A 22,426-nucleotide genomic window follows, 5' to 3' on the forward strand; every position below is an offset into this window, starting at 1 on the left:
GCAGTTCTGAGCAACCCTTCTCAGAGAAAACATCCGCGAAATCCTGCAAAGCCTCCAGAAGGCTGGGCGTCACGGCGGACACACATGTGGCCAAGCAATTGTCCTGGCAAAAACCACTCCATTGGACTATGTCCTGAGTTTTCCAATCAATCACCGGGTTGTGCCTGGACAACCATGGAAAACCCAAGACCATTTGTGCTGGGAGATTACGGAGGACCCTACATGTAACCCACTCCGAATGTAGGACCCCAATGTGGAGTTTCACCTCAGCCACAAACTCCGTAATCTCCCCCTGAGGGAGGGGAGCGGCATTAATGGTAACCACCTGAATAGGATGAGGGAGTTTTTCGATCTTAAACCCGGCAGTGCCTGCAAACTCCTCATCTATGAGATTGGTGGCGGAACCGCTATCCACAAACACTGATATTGGTAGCTCTCTGCCGGCGATAATAACCTTGGCAGGGAGCATACATTGAGATACCATCATGGAGGATATGCATACGCTCAGCTGGGTCTCCTCCATGCCCACTGAGCTTAGTAGTTTTCCGCCGGTGTGACCTTCTTCGGTAGCACAGGACAAGCGTTAACATAATGATTCCTTTTACCACAGTAAAAACATGCTCCGGGCTTCGTGAACCCAGGGACGCGACGCTTAACCTGTGACACCCCCGCAATTTGCATAGGCTCAGTGGGCTCACCTGCAGCATCCACACTTGCACCTCTGCTTTCCCCCAGGGGTAGCGTCTCCTGTGCCCCCTGACGCAAACGGCGATCAATACGTATAACCAAACTCATGGCAGACTCCAACGATGCAGGAGTCTCATACATCAGGAGGGCTTGTTTAACTCTTCCTGAGACCCCATGAATAAACTGACTCCGCAGCGCTGGGTCGTTCCACTGTGTGTCTACTGCCCAACGGCGAAATTCGGAGCAATAGTCTTCCGCCATACGTTCCCCCTGACGGAGGGCGTGGATTTTAGATTCTGCTTGAGCTAATCTGTCGGGATCATCATAAATGAGTCCGAGTGCAGAAAAAACATTATCGACAGAATGAAATGTAGCAGAGTCAGCTGGTAAGGAAAATGCCCATGCTTGGGGGTCCCCACTCAGTAATGATAACACCAGGCCCACCCGCTGAGCCTCATTACCTGAGGAGACCGGGCGCATGCGGAAGTATAACTTGCAGGCCTCCCGAAATATGACAAATTTGCTGCGTTCCCCTGAGAATCGTTCTGGCAGCGGGATCTTCGGCTCTGCACCGATACCTGCAGATGCCGTTTGCACCTTCGCTACTACCAGGCCCTGCTGCTGAACTGCCCCTTTCAAATCTGAGACCTGTAAGGATAGCGCCGCCAACTGGCGGGTTATGGAATCCATGGGATCCATGGACTCCTGAAAAATGTGGGCCGATTATAATGTCACGCGGGGATTAGGTCAACTAAGGCAGAAATACCCGGGGCCCCTGTGATGTCCCTTTAACTAGGGGCAACCCTGTCTGACCCTCAACCCAGGGTTTTTGCTGAAGGTGCAAATGCCTGAGCCTCCACCCTTTCCTTATCTCCTGCTCAGCCCTAAGCTTAACCCTCCACCCTCCACCCAGTGAGGAGTCACACCACCAAAGCCCCAAACAATAAAGACAGACAGGGAGAACTTAAACTGCACCGCGCCGCACACACACAGGACTATACAGTAATGTGAACAGGGCACAACAAAACACAAATATGGGAAGGCGAGAAGGTAACAATGGATCATACGACACCAGATATGAATCTCTCTCTCTTGAACACCTCCACTCCAGACCGGAACCACTTGGTATGACACACAAGCTATAATCGGCGACGCCCATAGGCCAGCATGACTATTTAAAGACTGTGGGCGTGACTAACCATCCAACCTGATCTTCAGCTAGATTAACCCCCGATAGCCTGAGAAACTCAAGCCGGCGCCACTGAGGCTATAGTGGACGGAGGTGGAACTACCTCTGCCTGCCGGACGCTGTGGTGTGAATAGCGTCCGACATGACAGGTTCTTATCATGTATCTCTGTATACAGGGAGCTCCCCCTAGTGGTGGCTGCCGACAGAATCTTATCATGTATCTCTGTATACAAGGAGCTCCCCCTAGTGGTGACTGCAGACAGGATCTTATCATGTATCTGTGTATACAGGGAGCTCCCCCTAGTGGTGACAGCAGACAGGATCTTACTATATATCTCTGTATACAGGAAACTCCCCCTAGTGGTGAATGCAGACATGATCTTTTCATGTATCTCTGTATACAGTGTGCTCCCCCTAGTGGTGGCTGCAGACAGGATCTTACCATGTATCTCTGTATACAAGCAGCTCCCCCTAGTGGTGGCTGCAGACAGGCTCTTACCATGTATCTCTGTATACAGGGAGCTCCCCCTAGTGGTGACTGCAGATAGTATGTTATCATGTATCTGTGTATACAGGGAGCTCCCCCTATTGGTGACTGCAGACAGGATCTTATGTATCTCTGTATACAGGGAGCTCCCCCTAGTGGTGGCTGCAGGCACAATCTTATCATGTATCTCTGTATACAGGGAGCTCCCCCTAGTGGTGGCTGCAGACAGGATCTTATCATGTATCTCTGTATACAGGGAGCTCCCCCTAGTGGTGACTGCAGACAGGATCTTATCATGTATCTCTGCATACAGGGAGCTCCCCATAGGGATAGGTGCAAGCAGCCAAAAAAAAGTTATATCCCGGTCATATAATATCTAGACAAAAAGTAGTGCCAGGTCCCCTTTAATGCTAATCTACTAGTGATCTTGTGCATAGAATTTATTCAATGCACTTAATACAATATCTGTCCCTGAAGAATCAGACACTTGACTTTTGCTTTATTTCTGTATCCGCAAAATTACAGTTAAGATAAACCCTCGATATTTCCGCACTCACGACCTGCAGAGATGTGTGATTTCTCCATCCTGTAGCCCAATGAGGGTGACAGTAATTAGATCTTATTAATTATCAGATTGAGCAGGAAAATCGTGATCGCGACCATCTCGTGTCGCACGGATAAAAGCGTAAATTCCAGAGGTTGTAAAGAAAGTCCTGACACCGTGTGATTATTACTCCCTGCTGGGATTTTTTTCTCTTCTTTAATTGGATTAATTACAGTGATTTTACGAGCGCAGGATATATATGAGCAGCGGCAATTATAAGGAGATTATTAGGTTCTGCAGATGGATGGAATAATGATGGGGTCTGCGTGTACGGAGCCCGCGCTGTAATTTGCCGGTGATGTAGAGCCCGGCTCTGTGCTCCGTTCTGGCGGGGTTATTTTCATGCATAATTTAGTGGCGGCCTCGTGCTCGATGCTCATTTTACTAGTTTTCAGTATTAATAATGCACAGAAAGCTGGATCTACAACGGCGGAAATTGCTTTATGGCGTATAATGTGCTAGACGCGGAGGTAATTATATTTCAGACAGATGTTGAGCTAGATTGAAAGAAGAATTCCGGGGAGTTTCTTTTTAGCATAATGGTTCAATCTGCCCCTATTCATACGGATTCTTAAAGCGAATGTGTCATTAAAATATTATCTACTGTTTTAATCAAGTTTTTATGTTTAATGTTTTTTATTTTATATTAATCTAAATTTAATGTACATGGAAAAAAAAAGAATTCTGCAATTTTCACATTAGCCACTAGGTTTAATATTAGACCCCTACTTCCTGTTTTTCAACTGGTTATTGGCAGCGGAACACTGACTCAGGCCCTATATGTTTGTATAGAATTGTTATCTGAGCATGCTCCAATCTGGACTAAGATTATTGTACAGGAGGAGGAGTAGGTGAGCTGTGACATCACCTCTTGTGATTGGTGGATTCTGTGGTATCTACTGTATATAGAGGTGTTATCAGTCATTGTACAAGAGGAGGTGAGCTGTGACATTGCCTATTGTGAAAGGTGCATCCTGTGTTATGTACTGTATATAAAGGAGTTATCAGTCAATGCACAGGAGGAGGAGGAGGTGAGCTGTGACATCACCTCTTGTGAATGGTGGATATCCTGTGTTACCTACTGTATATAGAGATGTTCTCACTCATTGTACAGGAGGAGGAGGTGAGCTGTGACATCATCTATTGTGAATGGTGGATCCTGTGTTATCTACTGTATAAAGAGGTGTTATCAGTAATTGTACAGGATGAGGAGGTGAGCTGTGACATCACCTATTGTGAATGGTGGATTCTGTGTTACCTACTGAGGTGTTATCAGTCATTGTACATCATTCCCTGATGGTCTTTTACAATAATTGTCTTTTTTTCTGGAGCAGCTTCGCTGGTGGTCTTGCCACCGTTTTTGCAGTGACTCAGCTGACAGCGTTTTTTTCCATTAAGTAGCTTTGCCGGTGTCTTAATGGCATCGTGTGCATGTGCCCTTAGTTCTTGGTTATCACTCAGACAATGAAATATCAAATTCCAGATTAATGGAATGTAACTGTAATTTACTTTCCAGGTGTTTCATGAAGCTGCGTACATGGCCGCGGAGAGACATGACCTCCTGAACGCCATCAATGATTTTCTGGACTGCAGTATGGTTCTTCCTCCGTGTGAGATGCAAGGGAAGGATCTTCTCCGCTCCATTGCTACTTTCCAGAAGGAACTACTGAGGAAGAGGAGGGAGAGAGAGCAGCGGCGTTCAGCCAAGGAGCATCCCGCTCCTAAAGAGACTGGACTATCGGAAGGTGAGACAGTTGAGGCCATTTTGCATTTTGTGTTTTGCAAGATGCATCTAATGTCATGTCCTCTCTTATGCACAGACACTAGTGAGATGAAGCCAGAGGAGGACGACGACGATGAAGATGACAGCGAGCTAGATCCACTGGAACGTTCAGGATTTTGTTTTGGGGGTCTTATTCGGGACATACGCAGGCGATATGTGAAGTACGGGAGCGATATCAAGGATGGTCTCAACAGTCAGTGTTTCGCCGCCGCTTTGTTCATCTACTTTGCGGCTCTGTCTCCGGCTATTACCTTTGGAGGTCTCTTAGGTAAGTTCTGGGCAATTTTTTAGTTACTTCTATATGTCTTACATATTCCAGTCACAGCCAAAGCTACAAGAAAGAATGTTAAAACATGAGAAACACTGTTGTATGCTACAAACATTCTTCACTTTTTCAGGTGAGAAGACTCAAGGACTGATGGGTGTATCAGAGCTCATAGTGTCAACCTCGGTGCTCGGGGTACTGTTCTCCTTACTCGCTGCACAGCCCTTGCTCATTATTGGCTTTTCTGGTCCACTTCTTGTTTTTGAAGAAGCGTTTTTCAAGGTATAAGGAAAATACTACAAGTTTTCAAGACCTCTGCTTGCTGTCATTCAATAGGGTCATTTATTGTTTCACTTTCTGTGGATGAAATCTAACCTGGTCATGAGTGTGACTGTTTTTTTTTTTTTTTTAAAGTTACAGTATAATTATCTTGTAGCAAGCAATATACTCAAATGTTACCAGGCAGCTCCTATTAAATGGCAGCAGGCAGAGTTTTTGTGAACTGTGAGTAATCTATACAGTCGTATTAGAAAAATTGTATAACTTCCTGCTGCATAAAGAATAAGCTTTGTTTGCTTTAGGGTATAAATTGCAAAAGTCATTATCTAACCACAGAATACCTGATAAATAGCATCACTGGAGGGTTTTTATTGTAGGATTCCCACCGACCATGAAAACAAGGGTCCCCAAGTCTTCTCTGTGAATGGCTGAGATATCTGCTTTAGATTAAAAAAAATATTAAAAACAGGCAGCAGTGATGACCCCATAGCGGTTCCACTTTCTAATCTTTTTCTTAAAATCATATTTCTGAAAAGAATGTAATTTTTTTTACATAATACAAAAATGCTAATTATAAATATAGGCGAATGTTTTGTTAAGGGATGGGCCATTAAAAAAATCCTGGAAAAAGCTTACAGTGTTTTAAAATGAATACTTTCCTCACTAATAAACTATAGTTCCAGAAATGTGTTTTTAATCTAACTAGTTCCATAATGTGTTAATATATCATTACAATGATGAGAGTTTTGATTTTTTTGGAACAGGGTAACAGTCACCTACATAAAATCATGATAGAATTTGGACTATCTGAAGCCACCACTAGGGGGACCTTAGGAACTTACTGTATACTGTTTTTATACATTTTACGTTATTGAGTTTAATTTATAATCGGCTCCCCCTGGTGGCTGCAGGAAACTAGAATTTGTTTAATTTATAAATAATTTAAAGGGTTATAGCAAGATGAACTGACATCTGCATAAAGGTAGTTTATGCCTTTTAAAAATAATTATTACTCATCTGATGGATCTTCTGTGGCTTCAGCACTGCTGATCTAGTCTTGTTGTGGGTCTCTGTTTAGTTCTATGTAGCAGTCACGTGCTACATGTTATTGCTGCAGCCAATGACTGACTGATTGCACCAAAGAAAACATCGTGGAATCTTTAAAACTGTAAGATGTTATCTCTTCTTTAAACCAGTTTTGCCAGGTGCAGGACATAGAGTACCTGACCGGCCGGGTGTGGATTGGTTTTTGGTTGGTCCTGTTTGCCCTGGTGATGGTGGCAGCTGAAGGCAGCTTTCTGGTCCGTTACATCTCTCCATTCACCCAAGAAATCTTTGCATTTCTAATTTCCCTCATCTTCATCAATGAAACTTTTTACAAGTTATATAAGGTGGGATTTATGATTCTTTCCTTCATGTAATAACTTATGTTAGTGATTTACATAATTAAAGGGAATTGTCAAGTTTATGAAAAAGTTTTTCTGAGAATTGTATAATGCATAATTTCTGCAATTTGCAACTCGAGGGATCTTTCCAGTACAGGTGCACTTTTTTTTTTTTTATTTTAAAAAGCAACCCACATAGTATATGGGGAAATAATTAAAAAAAAAATTACAATATTGTGAAACTCTGAAATGCTAATACTTATCTCTTTTCCCTAGGTCTTTACAGATCACCCGCTTCTAAGAACGTACCCGTCTGGAGGGTCGGGAAGTCGCACGACTACTGTGGGTCCTCGTATGCAACCCAATACGGCTTTACTATCCCTTATACTAATGTCAGGAACTTTTCTCATCGCTTTCTTCCTGCGGAAGTTCAAGAATAGTCGTTTCTTGGGAGGGAAGGTGGGGTGCAAAAGACACATGATATGGGGGCCAGGGGTTATCTGCTTGTCTCTGTCTCTAATTGTGACTTATTTTTCAGGCAAGGAGGGTTATTGGTGATTTCGGGATTCCCATATCTATTCTAGTAATGGTCTTTATTGATTACACCATAACTGATACATACACACAGGTATATTTTCAAATACTATATCTAAGAATAAGATAAGAATATTGCTACTGTAATAATGCCGACTATGTACAAGAATATAACTACTATAATACTGCCCCCTATGTACAAGAATATAACTACTATAATACTGCCCCCCTATGTACAGGAATATAGCTACTATAATACTGCCCCCTATGTACAAGAATATAACTACTATAATACTGCCCCTATGTACAAGAATATAACTACTATAATACTGCTCCTATGTACAAGAATATAACTACTATAATACTGCCCCTATGTACAAGAATATAACTACTATAATACTGCCCCTGTGTACAAGAATATAACTACTATAATACTGCCCCTATATACAAGAATATAACTACTATAATACTGCTCCTATGTACAGGAATATAACTACTATAATACTGCCCCTATGTATAAGAATATAACTACTATAATACTGCCCCCTATGTACAAGAATATAACTACTATAATACTGCTCCTATGTACAAGAATATAACTACTATAATACTGCCCCTATGTACAAGAATATAACTACTATAATACTGCCCCTTTGTACAAGAATATAACTACTATAATACTGCTCCCTATGGACAAGAATATAACTACTATAATACTGCCCCTATGTACAAGAATATAACAACTATAATACTGCCCCCTATGTACAAGAATATAACTACTATAATATTGCTCCTATGTACAAGAATATAACTACTATAATACTGCCCCTATGTACAAGAATATAACTACTATAATACTGCCCCTATGTACAAGAATATAACTACTATAATACTGCCCCTTTGTACAAGAATATAACTACAATAATACTGCCCCTATGTACAAGAATATAACTACTATAATACTGCCCCTATGTACAAGAATATAACTACTATAACACTGCCCCCTATGTACAAGAATATAACTACTATAATACTGCTCCTATGTACAAGAATATAACTACTATAATACTGCTCCCTATGTCAAGAATATAACTACTATAATACTGCCCCTATGTACAAGAATATAACTACTATAATACTGCCCCTATATACAAGAATATAACTACTATAATACTGCTCCTATATACAAGAATATAACTACTATAATACTGTTCCTATATACAAGAATATAACTACTATAATACTGCCCCTATGTACAAGAATATAACTACTATAATACTGCCCCTATATACAAGAATATAACTACTATAATACTGCTCCTATATACAAGAATATAACTACTATAATACTGCTCCTATGTACAAGAATATAACTACTATAATACTGCTCCCTATGTACAAGAATATAACTACTATAATACTGTTCCTATATACAAGAATATAACTACTATAATACTGCTCCTATATACAAGAATATAACTACTATAATACTGCCCCTATGTACAAGAATATAACTAATATAATACTGCCCCTATGTGCAAGAATATAACTACTATAATTCTGCTCCCGTGTATCAGAACACTACGTTGTACTATAATACTGCAATATATGCCTAAAATTAGGACTTGTTCAGATGAGTGTATGGTTGACGTGCCGTTTAGTCTATGGGTGAGCAATACAATTCCACATCTCATACACCACTTCTGTACCGTACAGCATCTCATTTTTATGATACTTTGCCATTATTAATGTAGGAAGCTGTGTTTGTTCATGTTCATTAATACGGACACTAGGATGGAATAGAAATGACAATATGGATGAAAATCCTGAGTTTCCGGATGGTTTCTCTTCCGCTCGTTTGAACCCGGCTTTGGTCTATAAGCACAGTTACGATCCTGTGATTATAACACACGTGTGCACGTAATGGAGAACGTCACCTTTCCAATCTCACCTTTTGTCTAGAAACTGAATGTTCCATCCGGATTGTCGGTTACGTCTCCCGGTAAACGTGGTTGGTTTATCCATCCCATGGGGACGTCAAGTCCATTCCCCCTGTGGATGATGTTCGCCTCGGCTATCCCAGCGCTGTTGGTTTTCATCCTTATCTTTATGGAGACTCAGATCACAACGTGAGTGGCGCTGATACAATAAGTCTATTGGATGTCTAGTTTAGACACAAAACCTCCTGTTGGGGAATCTTCAGCTGCTATAGGAGGGTCATCTCCTGTTCAGAAGCCACAGCAGCGAGGGGGTGCACACACTTCTGTCTCTGGAGGACCCGGTCCCTCTGAGCATTTCACAGACGGCTCATTGATTGCAGTGCACACCATGTAATACCTCATTTTCCCTGTGGGGGCACTGTGGGTATTTTTTTGCATGTTAGAATTTATTCATTAGAATCTGATGTTTTTATTTTCCTTTTTTCTTTGTGCCTGGTCCCTCCGCAGTCTCATAGTCAGCAGAAAGGAGAGGTGCCTACAGAAGGGCAGTGGGTTTCACCTGGACCTCCTACTTATCGGCACTATGGGTGGTCTTTGCGCACTGTTTGGGCTTCCATGGTTGACAGCGACTACAGTGCGAACTGTCACTCATGTTAATGCATTAACTTTGATGAGCAAGACTGCGCCGGGAGAAAGACCGCGGATCTCCGAGGTTAAAGAGCAGAGAATCACAGGCGTGCTGATCGCCGCACTAGTAGGTAAAGAGCATAAAGAAATCTGTCCGTCCGTATAATAGCAATGATCTATGTCATATATATACCTTCTATCTATGTAATTGTGATGTTACTGCACAGGACTAATAGATACAGTGATGTCACAGTACAGGAATAATGCACACAATGATGTCACAGTACAAGAATAGTCCACACATTTATGTCACAGGACAGAGATAATACCCACAGTGATGTCACAGTACAGGGATAACGCACAGTGATGTCACAGTACAGGGATAATACACACAGTGATGTCACAGTACAGAGATAATACACACAGTGATGTCACAGTACAGGGATAATACACACAGTGATGTCACAGTACAGGGATAATACACACAGTGATGTCACAGTACAGAGATAATACACACAGTGATGTCACAGTACAGGGATAATACACACAGTGATGTCACAGTACAGGGATAATACACACAGTAATGTCACAGTACAGGGATAAAACACACAGTGATGTCACAGTACAGGGATAATACACACAGTGATGTCACAGTACAGGGATAATACACACAGTGATGTCACAGTACAGAGATAATACACACAGTAATGTCACAGTACAGGGATAATACACACAGTGATGTTACAGTACAGAGATAATACACACAGTGATGTCACAGTACAGGGATAATACACACAGTGATGTCACAGTACAGGGATAATACACACAGTAATGTCACAGTACAGGGATAAAACACACAGTGATGTCACAGTACAGGGATAATACACACAGTGATGTCACAGTACAGGAATAATACACACAGTGATGTCACAGTACAGAGATAATGCACACAGTAATGTCACAGTACAGGGATAAAACACACAGTGATGTCACAGTACAGGGATAATACCCACAGTGATGTCACAGTACAGGGATAATGCACAGTGATGTCACAGTACAGGGATAATACACACAGTGATGTCACAGTACAGAGATAATACACACAGTGATGTCACAGTACAGTGATAATGCACACAGTGATGTCACAGTACAGGGATAATACACACAGTGATCTCACAGTACAGGGATAAAACACACAGTGATGTCACAGTACAGGGATAATACACACAGTGATGTCACAGTACAGGGATAATACACACAGTAATGTCACAGTACAGGGATAAAACACACAGTGATGTCACAGTACAGAGATAATACACACAGTGATGTCACAGTACAGAGATAAAAATGACAAAAATCTTGGCACTCAATATGTGAAATATTCAGACACTTTTATTTTGTGCATCCAGACAGAAAGGTTTAAACGTTTTCGGTCCAGCATAGGACCTTCACCAGAAAAATCTTGTTTTACTGAAATATACATTCAAAAGAAGAACAAAAACAAGGCGTTAATTGCTGTCCGCATCATCACAGAAATACATACTCACAAAAGACATGACAAAAATATATGTTCCGACTTCATCAAAAATTCAAAGGAGAGAGAGACGGCTCGTAGAGGTACTATCCAAGGGTGCTTTGCGGAGTCAGGTGATGGTAACTCCAAAAGTGCTGTCACAGTGCAGGGATAATACACACAATGATATCATAGTGCAGAGATAATACACACAGTGATGTCACAGTACAGGGATAATCCACACATTTATGTCACAGTACAGAGATAATACACACAGTGATGTTACAGTACAGGGATAATGCACACAGTGATGTCACAGAGATAATACACACAGTGATGTCACAGTACAGAGATAATAAACACAGTGATGTCACAGTACAGGGATAATGCACACAATGATATCATAGTGCAGAGATAATACACACAGTGATGTCACAGTACAGGGATAATCCACACATTTATGTCACAGTACAGAGATAATACACACAGTGCTGTCACAGAGATAATACACACAGTGATGTTACAGTACAGGGATAATGCACACAGTGATGTCACAGAGATAATACACACAGTGATTTCACAGTACAGAGATAATAAACACAGTGATGTCACAGTACAGAGATAATACACCGTGATGTCACAGTACAGGGATAATACACACAGTGATGTCACAGTACAGGGATAATACACACAGTGATACATTGTACGAGGTCTCAGGTGCCTCTGCATCCTCTGGTTCCCTATAGTTGCTCTGCATTCTTTTTAACACTATTTTATTAGAATCTAAATTGTGTAATTGCAGTACCACACATGACCTCTAGTTGTCACTGTTGCACAAACTCCATTGAATAAAAAGGAAACATTTCCATTATTGCAGTTTCTGGAAGGTGACACCCCATTACTTGTCTATGCATATTGCTTTCTGTACAATTTCTGAGGTTTAACAAACCCCCTCCACATACACTTGTATCTTTATTATATCAATGTCAATGCAATTATCAGGCTGTTGTTGCAAACAGTTTTGTTATTTACCACAAATTCATTTCCATCTGTTTCACTAATAAAGGACTATCCATAGTAATGGGAGAGATGTTACGTCAGATCCCACTAGCTGTACTTTTTGGGATTTTCTTGTATATGGGAGTGACCTCTCTAACTGGAATTCAACTTTTTGAGAGGCTTCTTCTTATCCTCATGCATCCGAAACATCATCCAGAACACACCTACGTGGTGAAGGTGAGCCGGTCCAGCTAGTGATGTAAATGCATCTCATGGAGTGCTCTATTCTATAAATGGGAAAGTTTCTACATTAAGTGGATTTAATTAGAATTTACTGTATGTATATTTCCCTAGGTGTGCACATGGAGGATGCACCTGTTCACCTGCGTACAGCTCTCCTGCATTGTGCTATTATGGGTAGTGAAGTCTTCTCCAGCGTCACTCGCCTTCCCATTCCTCCTCATACTCACTGTCCCACTAAGGAGGTTTATACTGCCTCGCTTTTTCAATGAGCGAGAACTAAAAGTTGTAAGTAACCATTACAAATATTATATTATTATTAGCATTAATGATCCAGCTGCCTGTAAGAACGGGGGAAAGGAAGTAACAACTGCTCTGAAGACATTTCTCACTTGTACAGATGGTTGGAATTTCTGCCCCTATGTAAAAGACTATAAGTACTATAATACTGCCTCTATGTACAAGAATATAACTACAATAATACTGCCCCTATGTACAAGAATATAACTACTATAATACTGCCCCTATGTACAAGAATATAACTACAATAATACTGCCCCTATGTACAAGAATATAACTACTATAATACTGCCCCTATGTACAAGAATATAACTACAATAATACTGCCCCTATGTAAAAGAATATAACTACTATAATACTGCTCCTATGTACAAGAATATAACTACAATAATACTGCCCCTATGTACAAGACTATAACTACTATAATACTGCCTCTATGTACAAGAATATAACTACAATAATACTGCCCCTATGTACAAGAATATAACTACTATAATACTGCTCCTATGTACAAGAATATAACTACTATAATACTGCCCCTATGTAAAAGAATATAACTACTATAATACTGCCCCTGTGTACAAGAATATAACTACTATAATACTGCCCCTATGTAAAAGACTATAAGTACTATAATACTGCCTCTATGTACAAGAATATAACTACAATAATACTGCCCCTATGTACAAGAATATAACTACTATAATACTGCTCCTATGTACAAGAATATAACTACTATAATACTGCCCCTATGTACAAGAATATAACTACTATAATACTGCCCCTATGTAAAAGACTATAAGTACTATAATACTGCCTCTATGTACAAGAATATAACTACAATAATACTGCCCCTATGTACAAGAATATAACTACTATAATACTGCTCCTATGTACAAGAATATAACTACTATAATACTGCCCCTATGTAAAAGAATATAACTACTATAATACTGCCCCTGTGTACAAGAATATAACTACTATAATACTGCCCCTATGTAAAAGACTATAAGTACTATAATACTGCCTCTATGTACAAGAATATAACTACAATAATACTGCCCCTACGTACAAGAATATAACTACTATAATACTGCTCCTATGTACAAGAATATAACTACTATAATACTGCCCCTATTTAAAAGAATATAACTACTATAATACTGCCCCTGTGTACAAGAATATAACTACTATAATACTGTCCCCTATGTAAAAGACTATAAGTACTATAATACTGCCTCTATGTACAAGAATATAACTACTATAATACTGCCCCTATGTACTTTATAAGAATATAGCTACTATAATACTGCCCCTATGTACAAGAATATAACTACTATAATACTGCCTCTATGTACAAGAATATAACTACTATAATACTGCCCCCTATGTACAAGAATATAACTACTATAATACTGCCCCTATGTACAAGAATATAACTACTATAATACTGCCCCCTATGTACAAGAATATAACTACTATAATAATGCCCACTATGTACAAGAATATTACTACTATAATACTGCCCCCTATTTACAAGAATATAACTACTATAATACTGCCCACTATGTACAAGAATATAACTACTATAATGCTGCTCCTATGTACAAGAATATAACTACTATAATACTGCCCCTATATACAAGATTATAACTACTATAATACTGCCCCCTATGTACAAGAATATAACTACTATAATACGGCCCCCTATGTACAAGAATATAACTACTATAATACTGCTCCTATGTACAAGAATACAACTACTATAATACTGCTCCTATGTACAAGAATATAACTACTATAATACTGCCCCTATGTACAAGAATATAACTACTATAATACTGCCCCTATGTACAAGAATATAACTACTATAATACTGCCCCTATGTACAAGAATATAACTACTATAATACTGCTCCTATGTACAAGAATATAACTACTATAATATGGCCCCCTATGTACAAGAATATAACTACTATAATACTGCTCCTATGTACAAGAATACAACTACTATATTACTGCTCCTATGTACAAGAATACATCTACTATAATACTGCCCCTATGCACAAGAATATAACTACTATAATACTGCTCCTATGTACAAGAATATAACTACTATAATACTGCTCCTATGTACAAGAGTAGAACTACTATAATACTACCTCTATGTACAAGAATATAACTACTATAATACTGCTCCTATGTACAAAACTATAACTACTATAATACTGCCCCCTATGTACAAGAATATAACTACTATAATACTGCTCCTATGTACAAGAATATAACTACTATAATACTGCCCCCTATGTACAAGAATATAACTACTATAATACTGCTCCCTATGGACAAGAATATAACTACTATAATACTGCTCCCTATGGACAAGAATATAACTACTATAATACTGCCCCTATGTACAAGAATATAACTACTATAATACTGCCCCCATGTACAAGAATATAACTACTATAATACTGCTCCTACAGTATATACAAGAATATAACTACTATAATACTGCCTCTATGTACAAGAATATAACTACTATAATACTACCCCTATGTACAAGAATATATCACAAAGGTTATGTCACTGTCAGGTGACCCAATAACCAAGAGTGTCACTCATTTCATAAAATACATATTTTATTAAACATTAATTAACATACAACCATAAAACCATTGCCTCAAACCAACACTTATAGGAAGGAGAAACAGCAAAAGGATACAATTCCAATTATATAATGTGTCAAAAATTAAAACTACTATAATACTGTCCCTATGTACAAGAGTATAACTACTATAATACTGCTCCTATGTACAAGAATATAACTGCTATAAGGCTGTGTGCACACGCTGCGGATTTTGCTGCGGTTCCGCAGCGGTTTTGGCCGCTGCGGACCCGCAGCAGTTTTTGCTGCGGTGTACAGTACCATGATTCCCTATGGGAATCAAAAACCGCAGTGCAGACGGTGCGGAATTTTCCGCGCGGATTATCTGCGGTTTTCAATCCGCAGAAAGAATTGACATGTCAATTCTTTCTGCGGATTCTCCTGCGGTTTGCCATCTCCTCCATTGAGGAGATGAAAAACCGCAGGGCAAAACCGCAGAGCAATCCGCAGGTAAAACCGCAGGTCTTTTGACCTGCAGTTTCACCTGCGGATTTTACAAAATCCGCGCGGATGAATCCGCACATAATCCGCAGCGTGTGCACACAGCCTGATACTGCTCCTATTTTCAAGAATATAACTACTATAATACTGCCCCCTATGTGCAAGTATATAACTACTATAATACTGCTCCTATGTACAAGAATATAACTACTATAATACTACCCCTATGTACAAGAATATAACTACTATAATACTGCCTCTATGTACAAGAATATAACTACTATAATATTGCTCCTATGTACAAGAGTATAACTACTATAATACTGCCTCTATGTACAAGAAAATAACTACTATAATACTGCTCCTATGTACAAGAATATAACTACTATAATACTGCCTCTATGTACAAGAATATAACTACTATAATACCGCCTCTATCATAGAATCATAGAATCATAGAATCGTAGAGTTGGAAGGGACCTCCTGGGCCATCTGGTCCAACCCCCTGCTCAAAGCAGGATTCGCTAAATCATCCCAGTCAGATGCCTGTCCAGCCTCTGTTTTAAGACTTCCATTGAAGGAGAACTCACCACTTCTCGTGGCAGCCTGTTCCACTCATTGATCACTCTAACTGTCAAAAAGTTTTTTCTAATATCTAATCTGTGTCTTCTCCCATTCAGTTTCATCCCATTGCTTCTAGTCTTTCCTTGTGCAAATGAGAATAAAGTTGCTCCTTCTACAATGTGACAGCCCTTTAAATATTTGTAGACAGCTATTAAGTCTCCTCTCAGTCTTCTCTTTTGCAAACTAAACATTCCCAAATCCTGCAACCTTTCCTCATAAGACAGGGTTTGCAGACCGGTCACCATTCTGGTCGCTCTTTTCTGAACTTGCTCCAGTTTGTTGATGTCTTTTTTAAAATGTGGCGCCCAAAACTGGACACAATATTCCAGATGAGGTCTGACCAAAGAGGAGTAGAGGGAAATAATGACTTCACGTGATCTAGACTGTATGCTTCTGTTAATACATCCTAGAATTGCATTTGCCTTTTTTGCTGCTGCATCACACTGTTGACTCATATTCAGTCTGTGATCTATTAGTATACCCAAGTCTTTTTCACATGTGCTGTCACTTAGCCCTATTCCTCCCATTCTATATATGCTTTTTTTCATTTTTATTGCCCAGATGTAGTACTTTGCATTTCTCCCTGTTAAAAACCATTCTGTTAGTTGCTGCCCACTTCTCCAGTTTATTTATATCTTTTTGAATCCTCTCTCTCTTCTCTAGTATTAGCTATCCCTCCTAGCTTTGTGTCATCAGCAAATTTAATCAGTTTACCCTCAATTCCTTCATCTAAATCATTGATAAAGATGTTGAACAATACAGGGCCCAGGACAGAGCCCTGTGGTACCCCACTTGAGACATTCCTCCAACTGGATGTGCAGCCATTTACGACCACTCTTTGGGTCCGATCACTAAGCCAGTTATGAATCCACCTAACAGTTGCCTTGTCCATTCCATACTTAGTCATTTTTTCAATAAGGATTGTATGAGAGACTTTGTCAAATGCTTTGCTGAAGTCAAGATATACTATATCTACAGCATTTGCTTGATCCACCCGTGATACCGTCATAGAAGGAAATTAAGTTAGTCTGACATGACTTATTAGTTACAAACCCATGCTGACTCTGTTTAATCACTTCATTCTTATCCAGGTACTGACATACATGTTGTTTAATAATTTGTTCAAAGATCTTTCCTGGTATAGAAGTCAGACTCACTGGCCTATAGTTGCCTGGGTCCACCTTCTTCCCCTTTTTGAAGATAGGAACAACATTTGCTCTTCTCCAATCTTCTGGCACTTCTCCTGTTCTCCAAGAATTTTCAAAGATTATGGAGAGGGGTTCAAAAATTTCTTCTGCTATCTCCTTCAGTACTCTGGGGTGTAATTCATCTGGACCTGGAGACTTGAATTCATTTAGGTTAGCTAAGTGTTTCCTCACTATCTTTCTGTTTATAGATATCCTGAATTCTTCTATTCCCTTAATAGGACAGTGAATAACAGTTGATGTTACATTTCCTTTCTGAGAGAAAACAGATGCAAAATAGGAATTTAAAAGTTCAGCCTTCTCAACATCCTGTCTTACCATGTCATCATTTTCATCCTGTAAAAATCCTATAGCATCTTTGACTTTTCTTTTACTTTTGACATATCCCCAAAATCCTTTATTATTGCTTTTGACATCTCTTGCAAGCCTCAATTCATTTTCAGCTTTAGATAATCTGATTTGTGCCCTGCAGGTTCTGCAGACAGCATTATATTCTTCTTTAGATATGCCTCCCTCTTTCCATTTTATAAAGATTTTTTTCTTCCTTTTTAGCATGTGTTAAGTTCTGTGTTCATCCATCCTGGTTTCCTTAAATGCTTCCTATTCTTCCCTTTTTTCGGAATTGTTAACAATTGTGCTTTGAGAATTTCATTTTTCAAGATTTCCCATCCTTCCTGGACATTTTTGTCTTTAAGGATATCCAGCCATTGGATCCCTCCAATTCTCTTTCTGAATCCCTTAAAATCTGCCTTTCTGAAATCTAACCTTGACGTCTGAGTCTTCACAGGTCTTCCACCTCTAGTTATCCAAAATTCTAAAATAGCATGGTCGCTACCTCCTAGGGTCCCAGCCACTTTTACCTCCTCAACCATTTCCTCCCTGTTTATAAGGATTAGATCCAAGGTAGCAGTTCCCCTTGTTTTCCCCCTACCTTTTGGAAGATAAAGTTGTCAGCAAGAGAGGATAAGAATCTCCTTGACCTGTTAGTTTTGCCTGAGAGAGATTCCCAACAAATGTCTGGATAGTTGAAATCTCCCATGACAACTATGTCATATTTTTTGGAGAACTTGGCCATTTGATGCATAAAGAGTTCATCCATAACTTCAGCTTGCACAGGCGGCCTGTAGTAAATGCCTACAATGGTGTCCTTTCCATTGTTCTGTCCTTGTATTCTTACCCAAACAGTTTCCACAGAACTCCCAGTCTCTGAAGCTTCAATCTCTGTGCAGATATACGCGTTTCTAACATACAATGCGACACCCCCTCCTCGTTTATCAAGTCTGTTTCTTGCAAATAAGTTGTATCCTTCTAGTCTTGTATTCCAATCATGTGTATCGTCCCACCAAGTTTCAGTGATTCCAATGACATCATATTTCTTTTCCTGTGTTAATAGTTCCAATTCTCCTTGTTTGTTGCCCATGCTTTGTGCATTAGTATAGAAACATTTTAGTTTGTGATTGGTTTCTCTTTCTCCAATATTTTTATTAATTAGATTATTTCGTCTTTGTTCTTCCTTTCCACTTCTAATAGCAGAGTTCTCAATAGCATTTGTCAGGTGTATGGCTTTTTCTGGTCTTTTGCTTCCCTTCCCATGTACAAGAATATAACTACTATAATACTGCCCCTATGTACAAGAATATAACTACTATAATACTGCCCCTATGTACAAGAATATAACTACTATAATACTGCCTCTATCTACAAGAATATAACTACTATAATACTGCCTCTATGTACAAGAATATAACTACTGTAATACTGCCCCCTATGTACAAAAATATAACTACTATAATACTGCCTCTATCTACAAGAATATAAATACTATAATACTGCTCCTATGTACAAGAATATAACTGCTATAATACTGCTCCTATATACAAGAATATAACTGCTATAATACTGCTCCTATATACAAGAATATAACTACTATAATACTGCTCCTATGTACAAGAATATAACTACTATAATACTGCTCCTATATACAAGAATATAACTACTATAATACTGCTCCTATCTACAAGAATATAACTACTATAATACTGCCTCTATGTACAAGAATATAACTGCTATAATACTGCCCCCTATGTACAAAAATATAACTACTATAATACTGCCTCTATCTACAAGAATATAAATACTATAATACTGCTCCTATGTACAAGAATATAACTGCTATAATACTGCCCCCTATGTACAAAAATATAACTACTATAATACTGCTCCTATATACAAGAATATAACTACTATAATACTGCTCCTATATACAAGAATATAACTACTATAATACTGCTCCTATGTACAAGAATATAACTACTATAATACTGCTCCTATGTACAAGAATATAACTACTATAATACTGCTCCTATATACAAGAATATAACTACTATATTACTGCTCATATATACAAGAATATAACTACTATAATACTGCTCCTATGTGCAAGAATATAACTACTATAATACTGCTCCTATGTACAACAATATATCTACTATAATACTGCCCCTATGTATAAGAATATAACTACTATAATACTGCCCCTATATACAAGAATATAACTACCATAATACTGCTCCTATGTACAAGAATATAACTACTATAATACTACCCCTATGTACAAGAATATAACTACTATAATACTGCCTCTATGTACAAGAATATAACTACTATAATACCGCCTCTATGTACAAGAATATAACTACTATAATACTGCTCCCTATGTACAAGAATATAACTACTATAATACTGCCTCTATGTACAAGAATATAACTACTATAATACTGCCCCTATGTACAAGAATATAACTACTATAATACTGCCTCTATGTACAAGAATATAACTACTATAATACTGCCCCTATGTACAAGAATATAACTACTATAATACTGCCTCTATCTACAAGAATATAACTACTATAATACTGCCTCTATGTACAAGAATATAACTACTGTAATACTGCCCCATATGTACAAAAATATAACTACTATAATACTGCCTCTATCTACAAGAATATAAATACTATAATACTGCTCCTATGTACAAGAATATAACTGCTATAATACTGCTCCTATATACAAGAATATAACTGCTATAATACTGCTCCTATATACAAGAATATAACTACTATAATACTGCTCCTATGTACAAGAATATAACTACTATAATACTGCTCCTATATACAAGAATATAACTACTATAATACTGCTCCTATATACAAGAATATAACTACTATAATACTGCTCCTATCTACAAGAATATAACTACTATAATACTGCCTCTATGTACAAGAATATAACTACTATAATATTGCCCCCTATGTACAAAAATATAAATACTATAATACTGCTCCTATATACAAGAAAATAACTACTATAATACTGCTCCTATGTACAAGAATATAACTACTATAATACTGCTCCTATGTACAAGAATATAACTACTATAATACTGCTCCTATATACAAGAATATAGCTACTATAATACTGCTCCTATATACAAGAATATAACTACTATAATACTGCTCCTATGTGCAAGAATATAACTACTATAATACTGCCCCTATGTACAAGAATATATCTACTATAATACTGCCCCTATGTATAAGAATATAACTACTATAATACTGCTCCTATATACAAGAATATATCTACTATAATACTGCCCCTATATACAAGAATATAACTACCATAATACTGCTCCTATGTACAAGAATATAACTACTATAATACTGCTCCTATGTACAAGAATATAACTACTATAATACTGCTCCTATGTACAAGAATATAACTACTATAATACACAATTGCAGATTCTGCTGACGATTTTATGTTATTTCCTTTTTTTCTGTATTAGTTGGATTCTGAAGATGTTGCACCAAACTTTGATGAAGACGGCCAAGATGAATACAATGAGCTTCATATGCCTGTCTGACACATTCCCGTTGTCATTTCTCCTTTCTGGTGCCAATTTACCCTTCATCTATTTCATTGATGATCACATAGCATTAATAGATAGGGGCTAGATATTGCCAAAGAAAAGTTTTGATTGACCGATCGCTCCAAAACAGACACAAATGTTCACCATCGCATAGAAGCTTCTGCCACCGAACGATCAATGGAAACATTTGCCTTAAATTGTTTGATAGCTTCCACCATGGACTGAGCTTCAGGGATCGGATCTGTTGGATATTAGTCCTAAGGAGCTTGCATAAGAATAGCTCCCCCAGTGGCCAGTTGGTGAATTGCATTCTTAGATTTCCATTTACCTTTTTCATGTTGTTAGCAACATTTCTAAATAAATATTTTCTTATTTATTAGTATTTTCTTTTTTTATTCTATCATAGAGCAATCTTGTTATTTATTAGTAAATCAAGTTAGACTCTGTTTGTTTGTATCATACAGATGCACCACATGGCGACACATAATTGCTATTTTTTATTCCATTTTATTTTGGATGGGGAGAGTTTTGTGTTCCCGTTAATTAGCGATAAGAGGATTGTCCAGACTGCATTCAATTGTAACAAACTCTCAGCTGTGTGGATCATGAAGTTTGTATTAAATATGACATTTTCTGGGAATAGTGGCATCAAAAGTGAGGAGGAAGGGGAACATTTTTGTTCTTAACCACCCCCCTCTGCAATAGTGATTGAAGGTTTCAAA

The 22,426-nt window shown here is 38.4% G+C and overlaps 1 protein-coding gene across 1 annotated transcript in view; it reads left to right on the top strand.

Annotated features, from left to right (window-relative positions):
• SLC4A3 (solute carrier family 4 member 3) overlaps positions 1-22,129 on the top strand; it is a 42,905-nt gene extending 20,776 nt beyond the window's left edge. The window contains exons 8-18 of the mRNA XM_073545516.1: positions 4,484-4,712; positions 4,788-5,018; positions 5,149-5,297; positions 6,491-6,685; positions 6,956-7,138; positions 7,218-7,307; positions 9,175-9,341; positions 9,660-9,910; positions 12,359-12,528; positions 12,646-12,819; positions 21,621-22,129. Of these exons, the coding sequence (XP_073401617.1) occupies positions 4,484-4,712; positions 4,788-5,018; positions 5,149-5,297; positions 6,491-6,685; positions 6,956-7,138; positions 7,218-7,307; positions 9,175-9,341; positions 9,660-9,910; positions 12,359-12,528; positions 12,646-12,819; positions 21,621-21,698 (1,917 nt within the window). The 3' untranslated portion in view covers positions 21,699-22,129. The remainder of the gene's footprint in view (positions 1-4,483; positions 4,713-4,787; positions 5,019-5,148; positions 5,298-6,490; positions 6,686-6,955; positions 7,139-7,217; positions 7,308-9,174; positions 9,342-9,659; positions 9,911-12,358; positions 12,529-12,645; positions 12,820-21,620) is intronic.
• The last annotated feature ends 297 nt before the right edge of the window (positions 22,130-22,426 follow it).

This window comes from Dendrobates tinctorius, unplaced genomic scaffold (assembly GCF_039654945.1).
Source record: "Dendrobates tinctorius isolate UK_male_01 unplaced genomic scaffold, ASM3965494v1 ptg000143l, whole genome shotgun sequence".
NCBI classification, from domain to species: Eukaryota; Metazoa; Chordata; class Amphibia; order Anura; family Dendrobatidae; genus Dendrobates; species Dendrobates tinctorius.